Source organism: Protopterus annectens, chromosome 2.part0 (genome assembly GCF_019279795.1).
Source record: "Protopterus annectens isolate FY-2018-M chromosome 2.part0, PAN1.0, whole genome shotgun sequence".
Lineage (NCBI taxonomy): Eukaryota > Metazoa > Chordata > Ceratodontiformes > Protopteridae > Protopterus > Protopterus annectens.
This window is the reverse complement of record NC_056728.1, coordinates 738,423,878-738,444,238: the sequence shown is the minus strand read 5'-3', so window position 1 is coordinate 738,444,238 and position 20,361 is coordinate 738,423,878. Positions and strand designations below refer to the sequence as shown.

Here is a 20,361-nt window from a genome sequence, read left to right as displayed (position 1 = left end):
AGGATCATTTGTTGTTAAATAAAGTCATACTGGAGAACTGTAAAAGGGGGAAAAATTTAAGTATGGCATGGATTGACTATAAAAAAGCATTTGATAGTATCCCACATTCATGGATAAAATAGTGCTTAAAAATGTATAAGATACACCCTACACTGATCGACTACATTACAGTGACCATTAAAGAGTGGCAGACCACTTTGCAATTAATCCATGATAAAGGACAGATTATTATCCCAGGGATAAAAATACTATGGGGGATATTCCAGGGTGACTCCCAGTCACCGTTGCTATTCTGCTTTGCCATTAACCCATTAAGCTGTTTACTTAACAGCTTAGGCCATGGCTACAATTTGGCTCCAAAAAACAACAAAGTGTAAAGACTTCTCATCTTCTGTTTGTTGATGATTTAAAACTGTATAGCTCATCAGGTGAGGAACTGAAAGCACAACTGCAAATAGTCAAAACTTTTTCAGATTATATAAGAATATCATTTGGTCTTTTTAAGTGTGCAAAAGCAACCTCTAAAGCATGAAAACTGCAGTACCAGGAAAATATCAGTTTGGGACAAGAATGTGATATAAAAGAACTTGAGCAAGAGGGAGTATATAAATATCTGGGAATTAATGAAGGACCAACCATAAAACATGAACAAATGCAAATAAAACCTAGTAAAGAATACTTTAGAAGGCTTAAATTAATTCTGAAAACAACATTGACATCTAGGAACAAAATTCAAAATATAAACAACTTTGCTCTTCCTGTCCTAATTTACAGTTTTGGAGTGATTGACTGGTCCCAAAAGGTGTTCAAAAAGAAAACAAGAAGGATGCTTCATGCTCACCAAATGATTTATAAAAATCAGTGTATACCAAGATTATACATTCCTCGTTCTGAAGGAGGTATGAGCCTCCTTGATATTGATTACATGTATAGATCTGCAATCATGGGCCTGCATACATATCTGCTGACCTCACAAGACCTTAATGTAGTGAAAGTTTTGAAACATGAGGAAAATAAATTGAAGACTTCCTGGCTTAGTTTAGCAGAAGCATACCGGCGTCAAGCAGTAATAGAAATGAAACCAGAAGTAGATAAAAATCAGGCAGCAATTGAATGTGCCAAAAAACAAAAAGAAGAATATAAGGTGAAGGAGCAGATGAGAAGGCAAGAAATGTGGAAAAAGCATAAATATAGTTGCAAGTGTAGAAAACTTCTGGAAGACCCTCATGTTGATCAGGAAGGAATGCAGGAATGGTTAAGGAGAGGTGAATTTAAACCAAGAGATGAACGGTTCATATTGGTGGCCCAAGATAGTGGACTACGTACACATTGGTTTACAAAGTTCATTGAACATGTGGGAGAAACAGACAAATGTAGGTTTTGTAAAACAGAATTGGTAACAGTTGCACATCTTGTTGCTAGTTGTGATATACTAATAACAGAAGGACTGTATACTGAAAGGCATAATTTGCACTAGGGATTGTGCAAACATTATAATATTGAAGTAACTGAAAAACACTGGAAACATGAGCCACAAAGAATTATAGCAAATGATGAAGTTTATATCACATGGGATCACCCATTACCAACAGTTCAAAAAATTGATGTGAGAAAACCCGATATAGTAGTCTATGAAAAGAAGACAAAAGTAGTATTGATCATTGATCATTGCAACTGCTCCATGCAGTGACTATAATGTCTTATGTACAGAGAAACATAAAGTCATAAAATACCAGAATTTGAAAGCAGAAACAAGGGTAATAAGGAAGAAAAATACCCAGACAGTTCCAATAGTAGTATGAGCAACGGGTCTTATAAAAAATAATTTACAATTCTACATAGATATGTTACCGATACATGTAACTCTGTATGAGTTGCAGGAGGAGTCATTACTAGGCACATTGCAGGTGTTTCAAAGAGCACTACTGGCTGATATCAAAGACTGAAACAATACTAATTTCATGAACTTTAATCATGGGGACCATTCCCGTCATGGTATTAGAAACCCAAAAGACTTGGAGAAAATAAAAAAGCTTTCATGAAAGTTAAGTATAAAGACCTCCTAGACAAAAGGAATTGGGGAGGGGGGGATGCAATGGTTTCTGATACCAAAACCAAAAAGTTATTGTGTATATCTGTCATGGGGAGTGACTGACAATTGTATTGCATTGCAGTTCCTTCTTCACAGTTTCATTCTTCATCTTTGGGTAAAATGCCAAGTAATGACCGTACTAACAATCTGCAACAAGGGAATTTGGTGCTCAGGACTAAACACCCATGTTTAGCAGTAGCTTCTAAACTGCCAAGCTTCCATTATTTTTAAAAGGGATTTTTACACAGCCTACCTTTAAAAATAATATACATTTGACAGACAGTTTACAAACTCTCAAATTAGTGATCACAATCTATCAATGGCAGCTTATAAGCTGTCAAAGTTTTAGTACAGTTATAGTACAAATTAAATCATAAAGAATTTTTACCTTTTGACTCAATCAATAATGAAGGATGTACAAAGTACTTGTTTATTCCATAAACAGCACTGGGAGACTGCCTACTAAAATCTAGAATTAGTCTCAAGGCACAAAGAGAAAACACTTTATATATATATATATATATATATATATTATATATATATATATATATATATATATATATATATATATAAGTATGTGTACTTAGTTGCATGCATGCAGAATTTTGATGTTACATTACTTTTAGCAAATTAGTGTATTTTAAAATATTTTCAGCCCTTGTGCCACTTAGAGCTTCAAATAAACACTTCGCAAATATACAATTTAATCATGGCCCACCTGTGTTAAAATTTATTGTCCTTCAACCTTGTAACATTCAGTACCAGTCCACACTATCTCAAAGAGAGCCTTAGAAAGACTCATCCCCAACCTGAGAACGCCAGACTATAACTGTTCCTTGTTTGATTTATCCGGTTTCCACGTATATCTATCACGATTCATTAACTTTCTGAAACTAGACTTTTCCAACATAACATAACAGCCCTTAATTCCTTCAGCACTTACTTTGTCTTCAGCTTTTTGTCAGCACACTATAGTTTGCTAATAGAGAGAATGCAATTGCAAGGCACTCACAAATGTAAGGCTGCTACTTAAATCAAAAAAAAATATACCTTGAATAATTATGCATTTGTTTATCAACTTTCTTTTAACATGAAAATATCATAAACATTTCATGTAACTCGTGTGAAGAAATTATGAGTGATTATGTATTATTTATTTATTTATTTATTGCATTTGTTGACCAGGAAGGTCCACTGGGCCAAAAAGTGCCCATTTTCAGTGGAGGCCCAGGAAGAAGAGCTCCACAGAGATATGAATAGATGCAATTAGATAAAGCACAATAACAATACAATGCTTACAATGTGATAAAAGACAAGATAACAAAAATATCTGATCAACGGCTAAAGCGCAAGAGTATACAACACATTCAATGTGATAACAACACAAGATAGGCAATATGCCAGAGTAAACTGCCAAAGTTTAGGTAACAAAGCAATATATACAATTTGGTAGGAATCCATACAACAGTTGTTCCAGATTAGACTAACAGTCCTGTATAGTAGTTGGCACTGTGGTCGGCACAGTAGTGGTGTCACAAATATCACAGAACAGTACATTAGTAAGGGGATATAGAAGAGGTTTATCTGTTCAGGAGATAAAGGTGATGGTACTGGAGGTAGCGAGGGGGGGGAGGGAAAGGTGGGAGGGGAGGAAGGGAAGAGACAGAAGGCAGGTTATGGGTTGTGAAGAGTTAGCACAGGGGCATGGCCAGTGGGAGGACAGATGGTGTTTCAAAGAGTTTTTAAAGGTAGATTTATTTCTAGTAAATCTAAGACAAGGTGGGAGAGAGTTCCATAGTTTATCAGTGGAAAAGGAGTGGAGCCATTGTCCAGTGGTGAGGTTAGGTTTATCTACCTGTAGGATCATTTGGTTTTCTGAGCGGCGAGACCTATTAGGGTGGTATGGAGTGAATAGGTTAGAAAGGACTGGGCAACTGGATGGGTTGTGTATTAGTTTATGAGCAGCAGTTAGTTGAATATATGAAAGGTGGTGAGGTAGTTCTAGCCAGTTCAGTAGTCTAAGAGAGGTACAGAGGTGAGATAAGGGCTTTCCATTGGTAACAAATTTAGCTATTTTGTTATAGCATGCATGTAGTTTGGATTTAGGAATGGTCTGAATATTGGTCAAAAGAGGAGTACAATACAGAGGAGAGGGGAGCAGGAAAGTGGAGGCAAGGGCTAGTTTGGAAGAGTAATTGAGGAATTTGTGTCGATATAGCATGCCCAATTTCTGATGTGCTTTTTTCATGTTGTTGTGAATGTGCATGTCGAAAGTTAGGTGTTCGTCTATGGTAACACCTAGAAGTTTAGTATGTGTGACAACCTCTATAGTGTTGTTGTCATGGGAGAGGATAGTGAAAGTGTCTTTGCTTATGGTGCAGGATTTCTTAGGGGTAAATAACAGTAGTTTATTTTTTTAGGATTTAATGCTAGGTGGTTGTTAGCCATCCATTTTTCAGTGGAGCTGAGGGCTGCTTGGGTAAGCTTTTGAAGTTCATGTGAGGAATTGGCATTACAGATGATAGCAGAATCATCTTCGTATTGGATGATTGCTCCTTGAGTGAGACTAGAGTGGAAGTCATTGATGAAAATGTTGAAAAGTAGTGGGCCTAAGATGGACCCTTGGGGAACACCCGTGGCGCTGTTAAGGAAAGGGGAGAAGGCATTTAGCCCTTTTGTAGCTTGTTGCCTGTCTGAGAGGTAGTTGGAAAGCTAGTGTAGAGTAGAGGGAGAGATACCGTGTTGGAAAGTTTTCTAAGAAGGAAAATAGTATCAAAGGCTTTGGACAGATGAAGAAATAGAGAGAAGCAAGGTTTCTGGTGTCACGGGCCCGATTGGCAGTGTCACAGAAAGACATAAGAGCTGTTGCGGTACTGTGCCCTGGTCTAAAACCATGCTGGGTTGTAGAAGGTATGTTGTTGTCAAGTAGGTAGCTAAGGAACTGGCTGTAGATACATTTCTTGAGGATTTTTGAGATGGGGAATGGATGGCAATGGGCCGAAAGTTGGAGACATTTATGTTGTTTCCGCTAAGTGAAGAATAAACACAAAACATAATATTTTTCCACAGCAGTCTTCCCCATTTGACACTTAAAGTATCACATGACACACAATTATATTTGATTTTTTCTTAATTTGATAAAATATGCCTTAGCGTCATAGAAGTCATCATCTACAGTGATTTGACTCTCATTTAATTTCATTATCAGATACTTTTATAAGTGGCATTGTGCATGCGGATGACGGCAAGTATTTTATAATCACAGCCTTTAAAAAGGAAATATTTAAATGATTCTTTATCATGCCCATGACACACACCCAGTCATAGCATTTTAGGCATAAAAAGTTCAACACAATTTCATGTCTAGTGTCATTACATTTGCTGGTTCCCACTGGTACAGCCACATTCCTAACGTAACGTGTGTCTCCACAATTTGTTATTGCAAGCTGAAGAGACACAACCTTTGAAAAATCAGTCACATTACACCAAGATAAGCTAGAATCGCTAAGTTCCATTTTGAACTGTCACTTGAGATGCAGGGATCAGAATCATGGGAATCCCTTTCTTAGAATGGCATATTGTTGAAGAACCAACAGGAAACTATTTTCTCTTGACCAGTTTGCAAGAGGAAGCAGCAACAGAAACAAGACAGAAACAGCTGCTGCTACTGGATTCATCATGGATTACCATCTGTGTCAGTTTTCTTTAATCCTTCACTTGGGCAGATAGTTTGTCCTTTGATCTCTCTTTGCTGACAAAGATGATTCGTCTGGAGTCTCAACACGAAAGGTCTTTTTACAATTCAATGAATGAATCCAGGTTGGTAAACTAGCACAGTGTACTGCAGTAGTAAGCAACACTTGGAAAGGGTCTTTCCACTTTGGACTCAAATAGCTCTTTCTTTAGAAGGATATAATCCCAATCACCAGGCCACAGTTGGTGATAAGGCTGGTCACAAGGTTGAGGAAGGGCTTCTTGTACAGTTCTGTTGTAAAGCTGCAAGAAATGAATAACTTGTGCAATAAGACAATATAACATCTGTTAGAGTTAATTCATCGTTTGACACAGGGGGAATAGGGGAAGTAGCTGGAAGGGCCATGGGTCTCCCCATTAATATTTCATAGGGGCTCAGTCTCCTTGCAGTATTTAATGTACTCCTCATACTCATTAATGCTAAGGGGAGTGCCTCTGGCCAACTGAGATTTGTTTCAGAGTAGATTTTTGCCATTTTATTCTTAAATGTCATGTTTACCCTCTCTACCAATCCAGATGACAGTGGCAGTTTGGAGCAGTGAAGACAGAATCTAATGTTAAAAAATTTACACTGTTCTTTTACTAGTAAGTTGTTAAAATGTGTTTCCTGGTCACTACTGGTAGTGCAAGGTACACCAAACCTAAGAATAACTTAAAAATACGTTTTTTTTAATAACTATTACAAAAATCTGCTTTTTGGCATGAGTAAGCTTTCACCCATGCAGAGAACAATAAAACCAATACCAATATATACTGTAAGTTATGCACCTTAGGCATCTGCATAAAATCATACAGTTAACAAAAGGTCCCCATGGTGGTGGTAAAGATAGCTTTAATATTTGCATTTTGCTAACATTGTGTTCTAAACATACTGCACAATTATACTGAAGAATCAAAGAGAAGACATGAGGAGCATACCAACTTCAGGTAATTTGATTAAATAATACTGTGTTATCTGCATGGGCTGGTAAATGATGTGCCCTTACCAGGTAAGGAGCAAGGAGGCAGGCACCACCATTCGGTCATCCGGATGTTGCCATAGCCCCTCGGCAGATTTACTGCATCCTTCCTTAAGCCATCTCTTAATTTCTCCCTGTGATGCTTTGGCTTGGAAACCTTATATTTTCTTAAAATCAAACACATCATCACTTTTGGATTCATGTAATAGCATCACATGTACTTTTGCAAAAAAGTCCTTCTACAAACTGCTTAGCAGCTTGAACTGCCAAATTATTTTCCTTTGAAACAATATCTACTCCCTTTTGATGGGCACTATAGTCAACTAATGCTAATTCTTTAGTTAACAGAAGAGCATCTAAAAGAGCATTGACATAGGAAGAATTTTTAATATGAACCCCTGCTGAGGTAAAGAACTTCATAAAAAACAAAACCTCACAACTGGAAATAAAATGAAATAAATACACGGAGCCAAAGCTAACTGCAAAAAACTTTACTGGCGCTTCCTAGTACCTTGGCCACTGCCTTCAAGGGAATAAATACCCACCATTTTGCAGTCTTTTTTATACAAAAATTGAACACTGATTAACACTTCATCCCCACCGGTAAAGTGTCAAGTGCCTACCCAGTATTTAATACGATATAGAAATTGCATCAACAATAAATGTACAATAAATATGTTTCAAAATACAAACTTAAGTATCATACATTAAGATTTATTTCTAAATTTAAACCACTTGGATGCAATGTTCCAAAATTAATAATAAACTTGGTTTTCATTTGCAATAGTTTTTGTACATAATCATCTCCCTGGATACAATGAAGTTTGGCCAAAACACTGAAAAAATTAGCATCAGAGCCACCATGTGCTGAATGGAAATGCTGGGCCACAGGATTTTACAGTCTGACATTCCTTATGTCCCCCATATGTCCCATTATACATCTGTTAACCATCCTTTTAGTTTGCCCAACATACGACTTAGTGGGTGTACACCCACAACCTATAGTATACACCACTCCACATGAGCAACAGTTAAAGCTGCCCAAAGCTTTGCATTTCCATCATTTAATTCTGCTACCATTTAAATTCTTGACCCAAGTACTTACATTTTCTGCAAGGAAAACACCCTAATTGAACTCCGTCAGCTTGTGGTTTTCTCATATTAAGAAGCTCCTTTAAATTCAAAAACCTGCTTTATGAGAATGTTACCCTGCCAGGAAATAATCCATACAAACTCTCATCTTGACTAACAGTGGGCCAAAATCTCATAACTAACTCCCTCAAAATCTTTGAAAAAGGAAAAAAAATCTATTAACAAAAACATCCTCTCCTATCTTCTTCCATATTCCTGCCTGGCCAAACCCCAGTATCAACTTCATGTCTCCTTATTCAAGTACCTGCCACTATGGGGACCCTTTTCACCTTCATTTCTGCCCTTTTTAACACATGCTCATTATACCCTCTGCTCATCAACCTGTTCCTAACCTTATCAAATTCCTCATCCAATTTAACCTTGTCAAACGAATTATTAAAAATACGTTTATATTACCCATATGGTAAAGAATTCAAATGATGTGGGGGATGCATGCAACTGGCAAAAATAAAATTGTTTACAGCAGTGTGTTTGAAAAAAGTTTAAAATGTACCCTTCCAATAAAAAAATTCAGCATCAAGGAATAGCATTGTGTGTTTTATGTAAACTTTAACCCACAGGTGTTTTGGTGCAACCTTCCCATAAACTCTTCAAACTCACCCACGTCACCCTTACATACAAAAATACAATTGTCTGTGTAGTGTTTGTAAACCACCACATGCTAAGAGTAAAAACTGGTGTTGTAAATAAACATATTCTCAAAATAACTCATGAAAATAACATCATATGAGGGAGCATAAGATGCCCCCATATCTGTACCTTCTTTCTGAAAAAACATTTGTTTCTCAAATCTAAAACAATTGTGTGTGTGAGGGAAAATTACAAAGGCTGAAGCAAAAAACTTTATCATGGGCCTTCACCCATTACTTTACCTACTGCTTCCAAACTCCAAATATTACTAATACTAGTATATAAGGCCCTAACTGGCCCACTAGAAATTATTGTCCCACTTCATTCCACCAACCAAATCTGAAAATTTATTGTTATTCTTAATATGTGATGAAATTCTTGGTAAAAAAACTTTTAACCTGGCATACAAAAATATACCTACATTCTGTAAGAATGCTCGTGTTCCTGACACAATTGGTCTTCCCAGCGCATTCTCCAAACTTTTATGGACCTTACGTATAATAAAAAAATCTTTGGGGTTTTTTAAGTACAGTTTTTTAACATCAGAACAGGAAAAAATCAATCTTTCGCCTCTCTCCAATAATTCTAGCAAGAGGGAATTATAATGGGCCACAGGATTACCATACCTTCTGATAAACATTATCATCACTGAGCAATTCTTCAGCCATTTTATTATACCTGGCCTTAGATAAAATGACCCAATTACACCCCTTGTCAGCTTGAGTGAAGAAATAATACTTATTTGCCTCATGTAACTTTTGAAGAGCTGTCCATTCACCTTTGTTTAAATTATAAACTTTGTTCTTCTTAACAAATTTAAAATATTCACATTCTGTTTATACAAAATGTTTTCAAAAGTATTAATAGCTACAGAATTTTTTGGAGGGATGAAAGTGTTGACATATGGAACATGAGGTACATTTCATTTGCCATAACCAGTAACAATATATTCTCCATTACCAACATCATTATCACCCACATCATAATCATCACAGTATATCTACCAACTCATTTTCATACAAAGACAGTTCCAAAAGTGAATCCTCATTATCAGAAACAACATCAATATCTTGCAACATCTTGGTGAAAAAAATACCATCAAATACAATTTTCTGCAAAAATGGACGACTTCCAAAAGAAGGTCTGCCAAACTGGGGAAAGAGGTTGGGACCAATTTTGCCCCTTTAATCAACAAATTTTCAATATCTTTACTAATAATCAAAGCAGACAAATTTATAATATTCAAATCATTGCAGATACTCGAGATATACTGTTTGTTGCCCACATACCAGCCGGAAAAATTGCTGTTAAACCTGCGGGAAAATTGTTGTTAAAGTCCAGAGGCCTGGCACAAACAGAACTTCCCATGTTAAAATCAATTCATTTTCTTCTTGTTGAACATCCTCTGTTTCCAAAGTTGCCCAAAGTCATGTACAACACAAAAAGCATGACTATCTGTGTACACATTTATAACTTTGTCTTCTAATAACTCGCAAGTGCTTTGTAGAGCCACTAGCTTTGCTACTTTGTTGGAGCAAGACCTCCTTACTTGTGCAGACAGATATTCCTGCAACCAAACTTCCATTCTGATCTCTCCCAAAAGAAATACTTTAACTTCTTTCAAGTTAAGAATTGTATTATGTATTCTTAAGTGTTTGTGGCTGATGGTTTAGTTATTGATAAGGGTTTATGTATTTTAGTGGCTTTTTTAAAGGTTTGACATCCACCCATCAAATGGTAACTACTTACAGTTATTTGCTACCATTTGAATGTTTTCAGTCTGCTTCTTTTACGGTGAAAACAGCATGTATTCTTGTTTTGTTACTTCTGAATAACTAATGGCAGTGTACCTTAAAATCTGAGAAGGAAGTGGTACTGAGGAGTAACAATTTACCCCATCATAAAACTGATTTTGTGTGTGTGTGTGTGTGTGTGTGTGTGTGTGTGTGTGTGTGTGTGTGTGTGTGTGTGTGTGTGTGCGTGTGTGTGTGTGCGTGTGTGTGTGCGCAAAACAATCTTTTCAACTGTCAATTTCTGCTGGTGAGGTTGCACTGAAAAGTTTCAGGTGGACTTAAATCCTAGGTATCCAGTGATTATAGCTCTGATCTGTAAAATTGTAGTGTGGAATGTATCCGGGTGTGGTAGAGTTTGGTTATTACACAAGACAGCAGTGCAAATTACCATGAACCTTTAAGGTTAGTCGCCGTTTGTATAATAACAGATAAAAGTAGTGAGAATCAAACTCCATATGTATGGTTCCATTGCACAATCAAATGTTGATGGCAGCTATGTGGAAGTTATATTCTGTAACTCCTGTGTGTCACAGAAGGCTTTCAGAGCAACCTAAGATCATGTTAAGGAAGTATCTTCTTAGCAGGCCAAATGTGAAGATATTTTTCCAAGAAGAGTTTATTTCCCAATTATATATTTTTCCCCATCACACCTCCAACATTTTCAATCTACCTGAGGAAAAATTCTTTGTTGTCTGGGATATAAAAATACATATGCAGACACTTCCAAGCAAAGATCCTAAATTTCTAGACTTTGTTGCACATTTGGGATCCATACATATATCCCCAATTATTTCTTTGTGAATTGCTTATCCAATCTCTCTTCCTAATCCTTTCTAACCTCCTCTGATAGAGTCCTATAGTTTCATACAATATTTTATTTATTTTACCCTAACAATTATTCCTTTTTTAACAGCGGCTTCTGTTCTAGATTCTACTGAAAACTGTACCAGTGCTGGTCTTTCCCTTAGAGTCCCCCTATTCCTTTCTGTTTGCGTATACTCTGACATCAATCTTTGATAGGGAATGCAATCTCTAGTCTGCAGTCTAAATGAATTATTGGCCTCTACCCATTGTATTACCTTTCCCTCTCTAATTACTTGTTACCAATAACTTGGTTCCTTTGCCAGTTTTCTCAAGTAAATTCCAGCCCCCTCTTGCCTATTGTTTGCACCCCTAATTGCAGTTAACCCTGTCATCAGAATCTCCTTTCTCTATCTCCATATTGGCTTAGTTTTTAGAATACTTTCTTCTACTTTATGAATATAATATTCTGTATGGTTACTGTTATTCTCCTTAAGGCTTTGCATCCAAATTCCCAGTTTGTTTCTTGAGCTTCCCCTGTTTCATGATTATCCCTTTCCTCTTTGAATTACAGCTTTCTGTTTGTGCTATGTATAGGAGCCTTAACTGTGTAGTTCTGAAATACCCCTTCAAATCAGGTAATCGCAAACCACCTTGTTCTATTGGAAGGATCAGCGCATCCCACTTGACTCTTCTCCTCTTCCCTCCCAGATAAAATCCTTCAACTCTTTGTTAATTTGTATCCACAACTTCTCCTCTGCTTGATAAAAATATGACTGACGTAAAACTAAAGGGATCAAAAACATTTTCACTGCCTGTATCTTGCTATCCATATCTATAAAACAGAGCTTACAGTTTCACAATTTTTTGAATTAACTTTTGTTTAGTCTCTTCTCACGTATCATTAGCTGCCATAATAGAATCCTTTTAATCCATACTCTGTATGTAGTAGGTTTTATATGTGTTCTGTGTCCAAGATGGTGTGTGTGTGTGTGTGTGTGTGTGTGTGTGTGTGTGTGTGTGTGTGTGTGTGGTGGTAATGCTATGGGAAGGGATTTTCTATGGTCAAGTGTAGGACTGGGGTTAGAGGCAAGGGCAGGGCTAGGGTTTAACAAGTATTATTAAGGTGGAGTGGGAGAGGCCAAGCTCCACTATTAAGTGTTAACCCTAACCATAACTCTCCCCTTAACACCAACCTTCAACTTGACATTAGAAAACCCTTCTATCAACATTACTACTATTCTATAAAACTATGTGTGGAGTTAGGTGTAGAGTTAATTGATCAGAAGTGGACAGTCTGTGCCTCTTTCAGTCTTTTAAGGTTCAGTGTTTTAAATGTTTGATGTACTGCGATCAATATTTTGTAGGTCAGTCTATCAGTACATAGATAATCTAAATGCAATCCATGGCTGTCATGCACATGGTGCTAAGGGACTGGCTGTTTTCTGGGACTGTAGTTGGTTACATGACAGGTTTGACAGCCATTAGACTCTATCAGGATTAAGTGAAGAAATGTATTTACATATAATGTTACTGAATCCCTGTATTTTTCCTGACATTGCTGCATACAGTTTTGACATTACCATAGCATCAGGAAATCTTTGTCATACTGGGGGTGAAAGCGAGAGCATACATTTTGTACAGCTTTGCCAGATGAAGCTCTCCACATTGTAGCTCGTTATATTTTAGATTCCAGCCCAGATAATCTCTAAAAGGAAGGCAATGGAATGATAAATGCCTGTAGAAGAAGGGATAGCCACTGATGTGCAGACCAAGAGGGGTAACAATTAGAACTCAATAACATATTCTGACTTGCATGTACTATAACTCCTAGAATCAGAGCGATTGGAGGATATGAGTACAGCAGTTCTCCTTACAGCTATGCTAAAGATAATGCCAGTGTTTTGCATAAAGTTGAGAAAGTGATCTGAAAAATTGCTCTAAACTGAGTAACTAATGGGGAAAATGCCTTGGTGGGCATGCTATTTAAAACAGAGATGTAACTCTTGACTTGCTCTAGTGGCAAACAAGTATTGGTTCCTTGGAATATGTGCATACCAAGCTTGTTTATACATTACATTACTGCAGTATTTTCAGTGTGTCTGCACAGTCCTCAGCACAGAAAGTTTATGAAGTTTTTTTTTTTTTTTTTTGGATATGGTTCCACAGTCAGTATTTCCTTTAAAATGATGTATAGCAGGTTCAGAGAGTAGTTAATTTGAGTACCTGAATGGTAAGGCTTTCCACAGGTGCTAATTATCTAGTGTAATTTGCAAATGGCATTAATATTTAGCTAAAAAAATGGCAAAGCAAAAAAGCCCTGTGAACTCCTTACTCATTCACTACCTACCAATAACATGCACCGTTGAGATACAAGGTCAGTACTGGGGCCAGGTGTCATGGATCTCTGACTCGGAATGACTCATTCCCGGTATGTAGACCAGTATCTTGTGCTATCAGGTTAGCAGAAGACATTTGGCTCTGTATCCTTTGAAATGTCTTCACAGAGAAGTATGCTTGCACCGTAACATATAGTTGTTGTGTCTTTCGGCTTTTTCCCAGTCAGGGGTCGCCACAGCGAAACTCCGGTCCACTAATGATTGGCAGTAGATTTTTACATGGCGAGTTGCCGGCCCTGACGTACAACCTTCAACAAAGGTACGCCCATTCACGCATGTCTCCACACAGAAGACGCTCTAGCTGAGAATCTAACAGGACAACGTCTTACTGTGAGGCGACAATGCTACCACAGCACCACCACCGCAGTCTGTAACATATAGTGATGGGGAGAAAACCTGAAAAATATCTAAATTCACAAAGAAAACCCTTTGCTAAAGTGTATCCCAATCTTAGATAAAAACATTTTACAGTGGAAGGTAACAAAATCTGACTTAACTTAGTTGACTGTCAAATCTACATCCCAAAAATGGGACTGTGCTTGTCTAAGTCTTTGGATACAAGAGAAGAAGGGACTAAGGATTATAAATTTAATCTTGACAACTTCGGAATATATTTGCTTTGGATTCCATTATTGTAACAACCAGAATTTTCTGTTAAAAACCCTGTTTTTGTAAGGAAAGTGTAATCTCTATAGTTGTCTTGAAAAAACTGTTGTACAGAAAAATGATGTCCTAAGTGCACGATGCTATGTATAATCAGTAATGGATTGGAAAGAAGGGTTTGTTGAAAGCTCCAATAAATACTTTTTCTAGTGGGCTTACTCCAAACAACATTCATTTATTCTCTCACCCCGAGTCATCCAGTTCAGTGGAAATGGAGCTTATCCTGCCACTCTCTGGGCACAAAATGCATACATTAATTCTGGAAAGGGCACCACTCTATTGCAGGACGCACATATATTTAGTTTTATACCTTAATATATGTGCATCTTTCAGTTTTGTGTTTTGTTTTTGGCAGGATAAGCTTCAGTTCCACCAGATGAATCAAGGGTCACAAGCCATTCATTAGTTATGTACACAACCTCAAAGGCAATACACAATTGTGTGCAGAGCTTATTGTTACTAGAGCCATCTACACTGAAACATAATATACAGCAAACAAATTCAGACTAATTCACCTCTAACATTATCCTTCTCTCCCCTCAGCATCTCCTCAAAAAATACCGTGTGATATAACTCCCCTACTATCACTAGGGAACAGGTCCTCAATGCTCTCTCTAAGGCCAAGAAAACTGCATTGATTGGTCCAGACAATATCCTTCTAAATAGCATGAAACATGACCAGTCAAGACCTCTGAAACTGCTATTTAACCACTGCCTCCAAACAGACTTTGTGTCTGATGAATAAAGAACAGCAACAGTCATGCCTCTGCACAATGGTGAGCCATCTACAGACCCCGGAAACTACAAACCCATAAGTGCAAATGATCAATACTGGCATAGGAAACCTCCCGGCACAATTTGGTTTCATCAATGGCAGGTCATGCGCACTCACCTTGATGGATTTCTTTAAGAAAGTAACTAAAGCAATGGATGAGGGCAAAATGGTTCACACTGCCTACCTTGATCTGGTAAAGGCACTTGACACAATACCCCACTCGGGTATTGCTGACAAACTCAAGAGGTTAGGTACAAACCCTTAGATCACCCAGTGGATAGCCAACTGGCTCACAGACAGGATCCAGGAAGTTAGAATTAGGAAGTCTACCTCTACAAAGTGGCCAGTCACAAGTCAAGACCATCAGGGGTCATTCCTGAGACTGCTCTTTTTGGGCATTTACCTCTCTGAAGTCAAGGCAAATGTCAAGGACCTTGCAGACAATTGCAAATTAGGAGCAGTCATAGAATCTCCCACTGACACTAATGTTCTCCAAAAAGGGCTGACACAGCGAAATAACTTGTGTCAGAGCCATGGACTAAAACTAAATGCCACGAAATGCATAACAGTATCCCTCTGGAAGTCATCCACCCCTGGTAACTATCATCTTGACAACACACACCTAAGAACTGGCCTAGCAGTGAGGGACTTGTGAACACACATGGACAGTAATCTAGCCTTTGACCATTACATTTCTACAGCAGTGAGGGAGTCATTCTATGTTGTGAAACCTATAAACAAAGGTATGGCATCTATGCCCGCTATTGTAAGTATCTAACCAGGCATAGCCAACAATTATGAAGTTCACAGAGGTTCCTCACTAAAAAAAGGGCATAAGTAATAGGCCACCTCTAAGCTCTGTCTTTGTATTCTGTCTCCTGCAGGCTGTCAAAGAGAAATCTATGCCTTGCATACAAGGCAATATCAGGCCCTGCCCTGATGGACCTCTTGAATACCTAAGAAGCAAACAGCACCAGAATCACCCATTCTAAAGACACAAACCTTGCTTGTGCTATAAATAGAAGCTGCTAGAGAGACAGTTATGTATCCCAGAAACTACATCTTCTCTGATACAGGCTCCACATAATGTGAATCACAGTTCCTGCTAAGCCCAACTCAAGTGTAACTTGGACAAATGGAAGGGAAACAGGAAATGTATCCCTGGTCTGGCACCCATGTGTCCAATGGACATAGGCAGCCTGTAAATGGTTCATCTCCAGGTCCCTGCTTCTAAATGTTTCATGTCTCATGCCCCTGCTTACACAGCAGGGGTTTCAGAACTTTTACCATATTTGGAATGCATAGCTAGGCTTAAAAAGACCATAGTGATCATTAGCCTAGTACACACATATGAAGCTCTGAACCGTGGAGGAGTTACAAAGAAGGAAGGGCTGTATTGTGCTTGTTGATGGAAAACCCTTTTTTCCAATGGAGGACCAATTTTCTAGGGGCAAGGAATTGTGCATTCTCTCTACATGTAAAGAGGGTATGATTGCTTTTCACTTTAATGATTTGTGTATAAGAAGTGATACAGAGGGCTGTAACAATGTTACAACCGAGGTATTTAAAGGAGGGAACAGGTTATGTGGTGTGATGTTTGTTGGAAAAAGTATGTGGAAGGGAGTAGATTTCAGGCAGACAGAAGTTCTGAACAGTATTTTTATTTTTTTTTCCATGCTCAAAATAAGCTGCCTTGCATCCAACAAGAACAGGTATTTAGTAAGTTAAAAAGAAGCAGAGCTATTGTGGTTCATTATGGTACTTAAATGGTTGGCATTCACAGTATGGTGATCAATGTTTGCTTGAAGACCAGTACTGAGTTGTGATAAATACAAATAGCTACCACTGAAGCCTGAGAAACATACTCATCACAACCCCCTTATCAGTGTATACTGTTAAGATAAATATATTTTCCCAGTGATAGACTTCAGATAACTTGAATGATAAATCATGTAGCTAATAAAATTATACATTTTCCTGAAACATCATCAGCGCTTATAAAATTCATTTAAATTTGTCATATTTACTAACCAAAAAAGTAAAAAGTTCACACACTATGCATGTAACCACTGACACATGCACAACCCAAAAACATCCAGACCCACCTAAAGCAATGCCTTCAATAAATAAATAAACGTAATCCTGCCTTCAAATCCAAATCTACTCTGAATTATAAAGAAACAAGGTAAAATAAAATTAATCTCACACACACACACACACACACACACACACATGCACACATTCCACATTTCTAGTAGTTTCAAAGTTAAAGAATCACACACTGTACACTCAAAATACATGTGCACATCCCTGCCCACTTACATCAAACACTAGAAATGAAACGCATTCGCATTAGAAAGAAAACGATTAAACTAAAACAGACTACAGTTAGCCAGTTAGAAAGCAGGGCAAAACAGACCTGATTCTCACTAGCTAAGTAACTAAAAATAAACTACTTCACAAAATAAGTAATAGCCCTAACAAATCCTAATGTAACCCTTGTTATGTTATTAAAATGCTCTTAAAAATCTTTAGAAAAGATTAAAACGTATCTCAAAATTAGAGTAGAAAACCACCCATGAAACAGTTTCCTACATAAAAAACTACTAAAAGGCCTAGTTCATAGAAATTCAGACAACTGATGAAGTCAACATAAAAGCATTAGTCCAACTTAAAAGAAAAATGGGTCAAGTGAATACATGGTGATCTGGATCAAGTGAATACATGGTGATCTGGATCAAGTGGATGCATGGTGATCTGGATCAGGTGAATACATGGTGATCTGGATCAAGTGAATACATGGTGATCTGGATCAGGTGAATACATGGTGATCTGGATCAAGTGAATACATGGTGATCTGGATCAAGTGAATACATGGTGATCTGGTTTGACTAACAAATAAAATATCTTGTATTGTAGGAAGAAAATATTAGGGAACTGTGCTTGCACATTGTCTCTGAAGGTACAGGCAAGATAGATTATTTAGAAAAGTATGGTAAGGAAAGGAGGGATCAGATATTGTTATAGAAAATGCTTTATTTTGACTATTTATTAGTTATCTGAAGTTTTATTAGTCAATCCATGTGGGTTCTATAAAACCTAATAAATGTTTTAAATAACTATCATTGTTCCTGCATAGGTCTGCACAGATGTAGAATTTGTCAAACTGGATACTAAGTTGCGTGCCATGGAAATGGCTCTTTTTCAAGATACCTTTAACAAGAAAATGAACAATCATGTTTCACAGTAAAACCGAGCTCTGCTGCAGTGAGTCGAGGAAAACAGAGGTATTTCATTCATAAAAATGCTTATTCTGTACAGTGATTATACGTACTGTAAGACATATAAACCTTTATGGCTATGAAGTTCTGTGTAGGAAGAAATGTGAACACTGCACCAGCACTCAGTGCATTTTCTCAGGTGGTAAGTCAAAAACAACACTCACACAGCCACCTTTAGGGTTACCATCCTATTCAGGCACCCACTGTTTAAGAAATGACTCCTGTATATAAAAACTGACAGCAGATTAGACTAGAAAGTATCTCAGGATTATCCTTATGTAAGACTTAAGACAGTTTAGTAGGACCATTATCACTGTAGTTTAATTAATCCATTCAATGTGTTTACCACTTAAGTGTCTTTGTAGAGTGTTTTCTTCTAAAAAAATATTAAGGGAAGAACCATTGTGACATGTACATCAAGGCTAAAGAAGTATTAGTAACAAGGTTAAAACTTTTCAGGACTGCATGACTAAATATAAACTTGTCTTTACTTGCATGAGGATGAAAAGTAAAACACTGCACCTTATTTGCAATTGACATCCACTCAGTCTAATGCCTTATGAGAGACTGCTAAGGCATACATCCCATGATCATCTGCTTACTTTTTGAATATGATGCCATATTGCTAGAAAAGGAAAGTCTGCCTAACAGGATAGTGTCTGCACAGAAACCTCATTGTTTCAAGTCCTAGAAGGACATGTGCAATTCCACATGTTATGTCACTGGTGGTGGTCTTCAAGCTCCTTTTATCTCTCAAGGATGAGTTCTGCTTTAGCAGCAGATCTGGACTTCCCATCAACACTACTTTCTTGTCCTGCTCCACAAATCTGACAGAACTAGAATAATTTCTAATATCAATCTTAGCCACTGCATATAGCGTGTTCCAACATTATTACTTATGTGTTATGTATTATATATAGTAGGAGTTCTCAAATACTGTGTATATAGTGTGTTCAAACTCTATTGTTTCTTTTACTGTACCTACAATGTATACTTCTCTGATATTGTCCTAGTCTTCTCTTGATTCATGTATATAGATTGTCCTAACCATATTGTTTATTTTTTATTTTTTCCAAAAGTTGTACTTCTGTTACATTGTCTTAGTCATTGTAAATGATGTCAGTTTGTAATTTGCTTAGTAAGTTCTCTGGAGCTTTTCTCCCCAGGCCTCTGCTGAAAATGGGCACATACCCAGTCGGACTTTCCCAGTAAAGAAATATCAAATAAATAAATGAATAAGGCACAGGTGGTACTATTAAATGAAAGTAGTTTGATTATTAAAATGTCCACACTGAAGGCACTATTACTCTTGGAAGGCATAATGATGTGTATTATTACAGAAATAGGCTTTGATGACAATAATGTACATCTGATAAACAGTAATGATGCTTACTTTGTATTAAAATCACAGCATAAGAACTTTCTCTATACTATCATAATTACCTACAGTCATACTCATAACCCCTACTATAACTAATTTTGAGACACTGCACGGAACTGTCACCATTAACAGCAGAAATGTGCACTCTTTTGAGTGTTAGATATCTCCTGTATATCTGAAAAAAAATCCAGCTTATTTACTGTTCCACACATCTTCATTGTAAAATATTTTAATTATCTTTAAAAACTGGGACCTATATTATTTGAACAACATGCAGACATATACCTTCTCAGAGTTTCTTAACAGAAATAATATAGAAAAATGTTAAATTCCCGACAAGGGGTACAATATTTTTGACTAATTATTAATACAATTGCTGGATTAATGTAATATGCTTCATTTATTCAACTTACTGTTGACCTGGATTACATTTGTAGATTTTAAATTAAAACTAAAACCTCAAACATGTAAAAAATATAAAAATTGAGAAAAGATTACTAGGCTATAAAGCGTGTACTTTCAAGTATAAAATAGCACAAACATGGAGATGTGACATAAAGCATGAGCATGTTGTCTGACATTCTTAAATGACTGGTTTAGCAATCATGTTGCTTTAGAAAGAAACTATATTACCATACAAATTCATGCATCAATAGAGTTGCTATAACATTAAAGCAAAAAA

The 20,361-nt window shown here is 37.1% G+C and overlaps 1 protein-coding gene across 1 annotated transcript in view; it reads left to right on the top strand.

Annotated features, from left to right (window-relative positions):
- Nucleotides 1–18,299, top strand: part of LOC122793733 (melanopsin-B-like) — a 400,101-nt gene extending 381,802 nt beyond the window's left edge. The window contains exon 9 of the mRNA XM_044061936.1: nt 18,157–18,299. Coding sequence (XP_043917871.1) covers nt 18,157–18,267 — 111 coding nt within the window. The 3' untranslated portion in view covers nt 18,268–18,299. The remainder of the gene's footprint in view (nt 1–18,156) is intronic.
- The last annotated feature ends 2,062 nt before the right edge of the window (nt 18,300–20,361 follow it).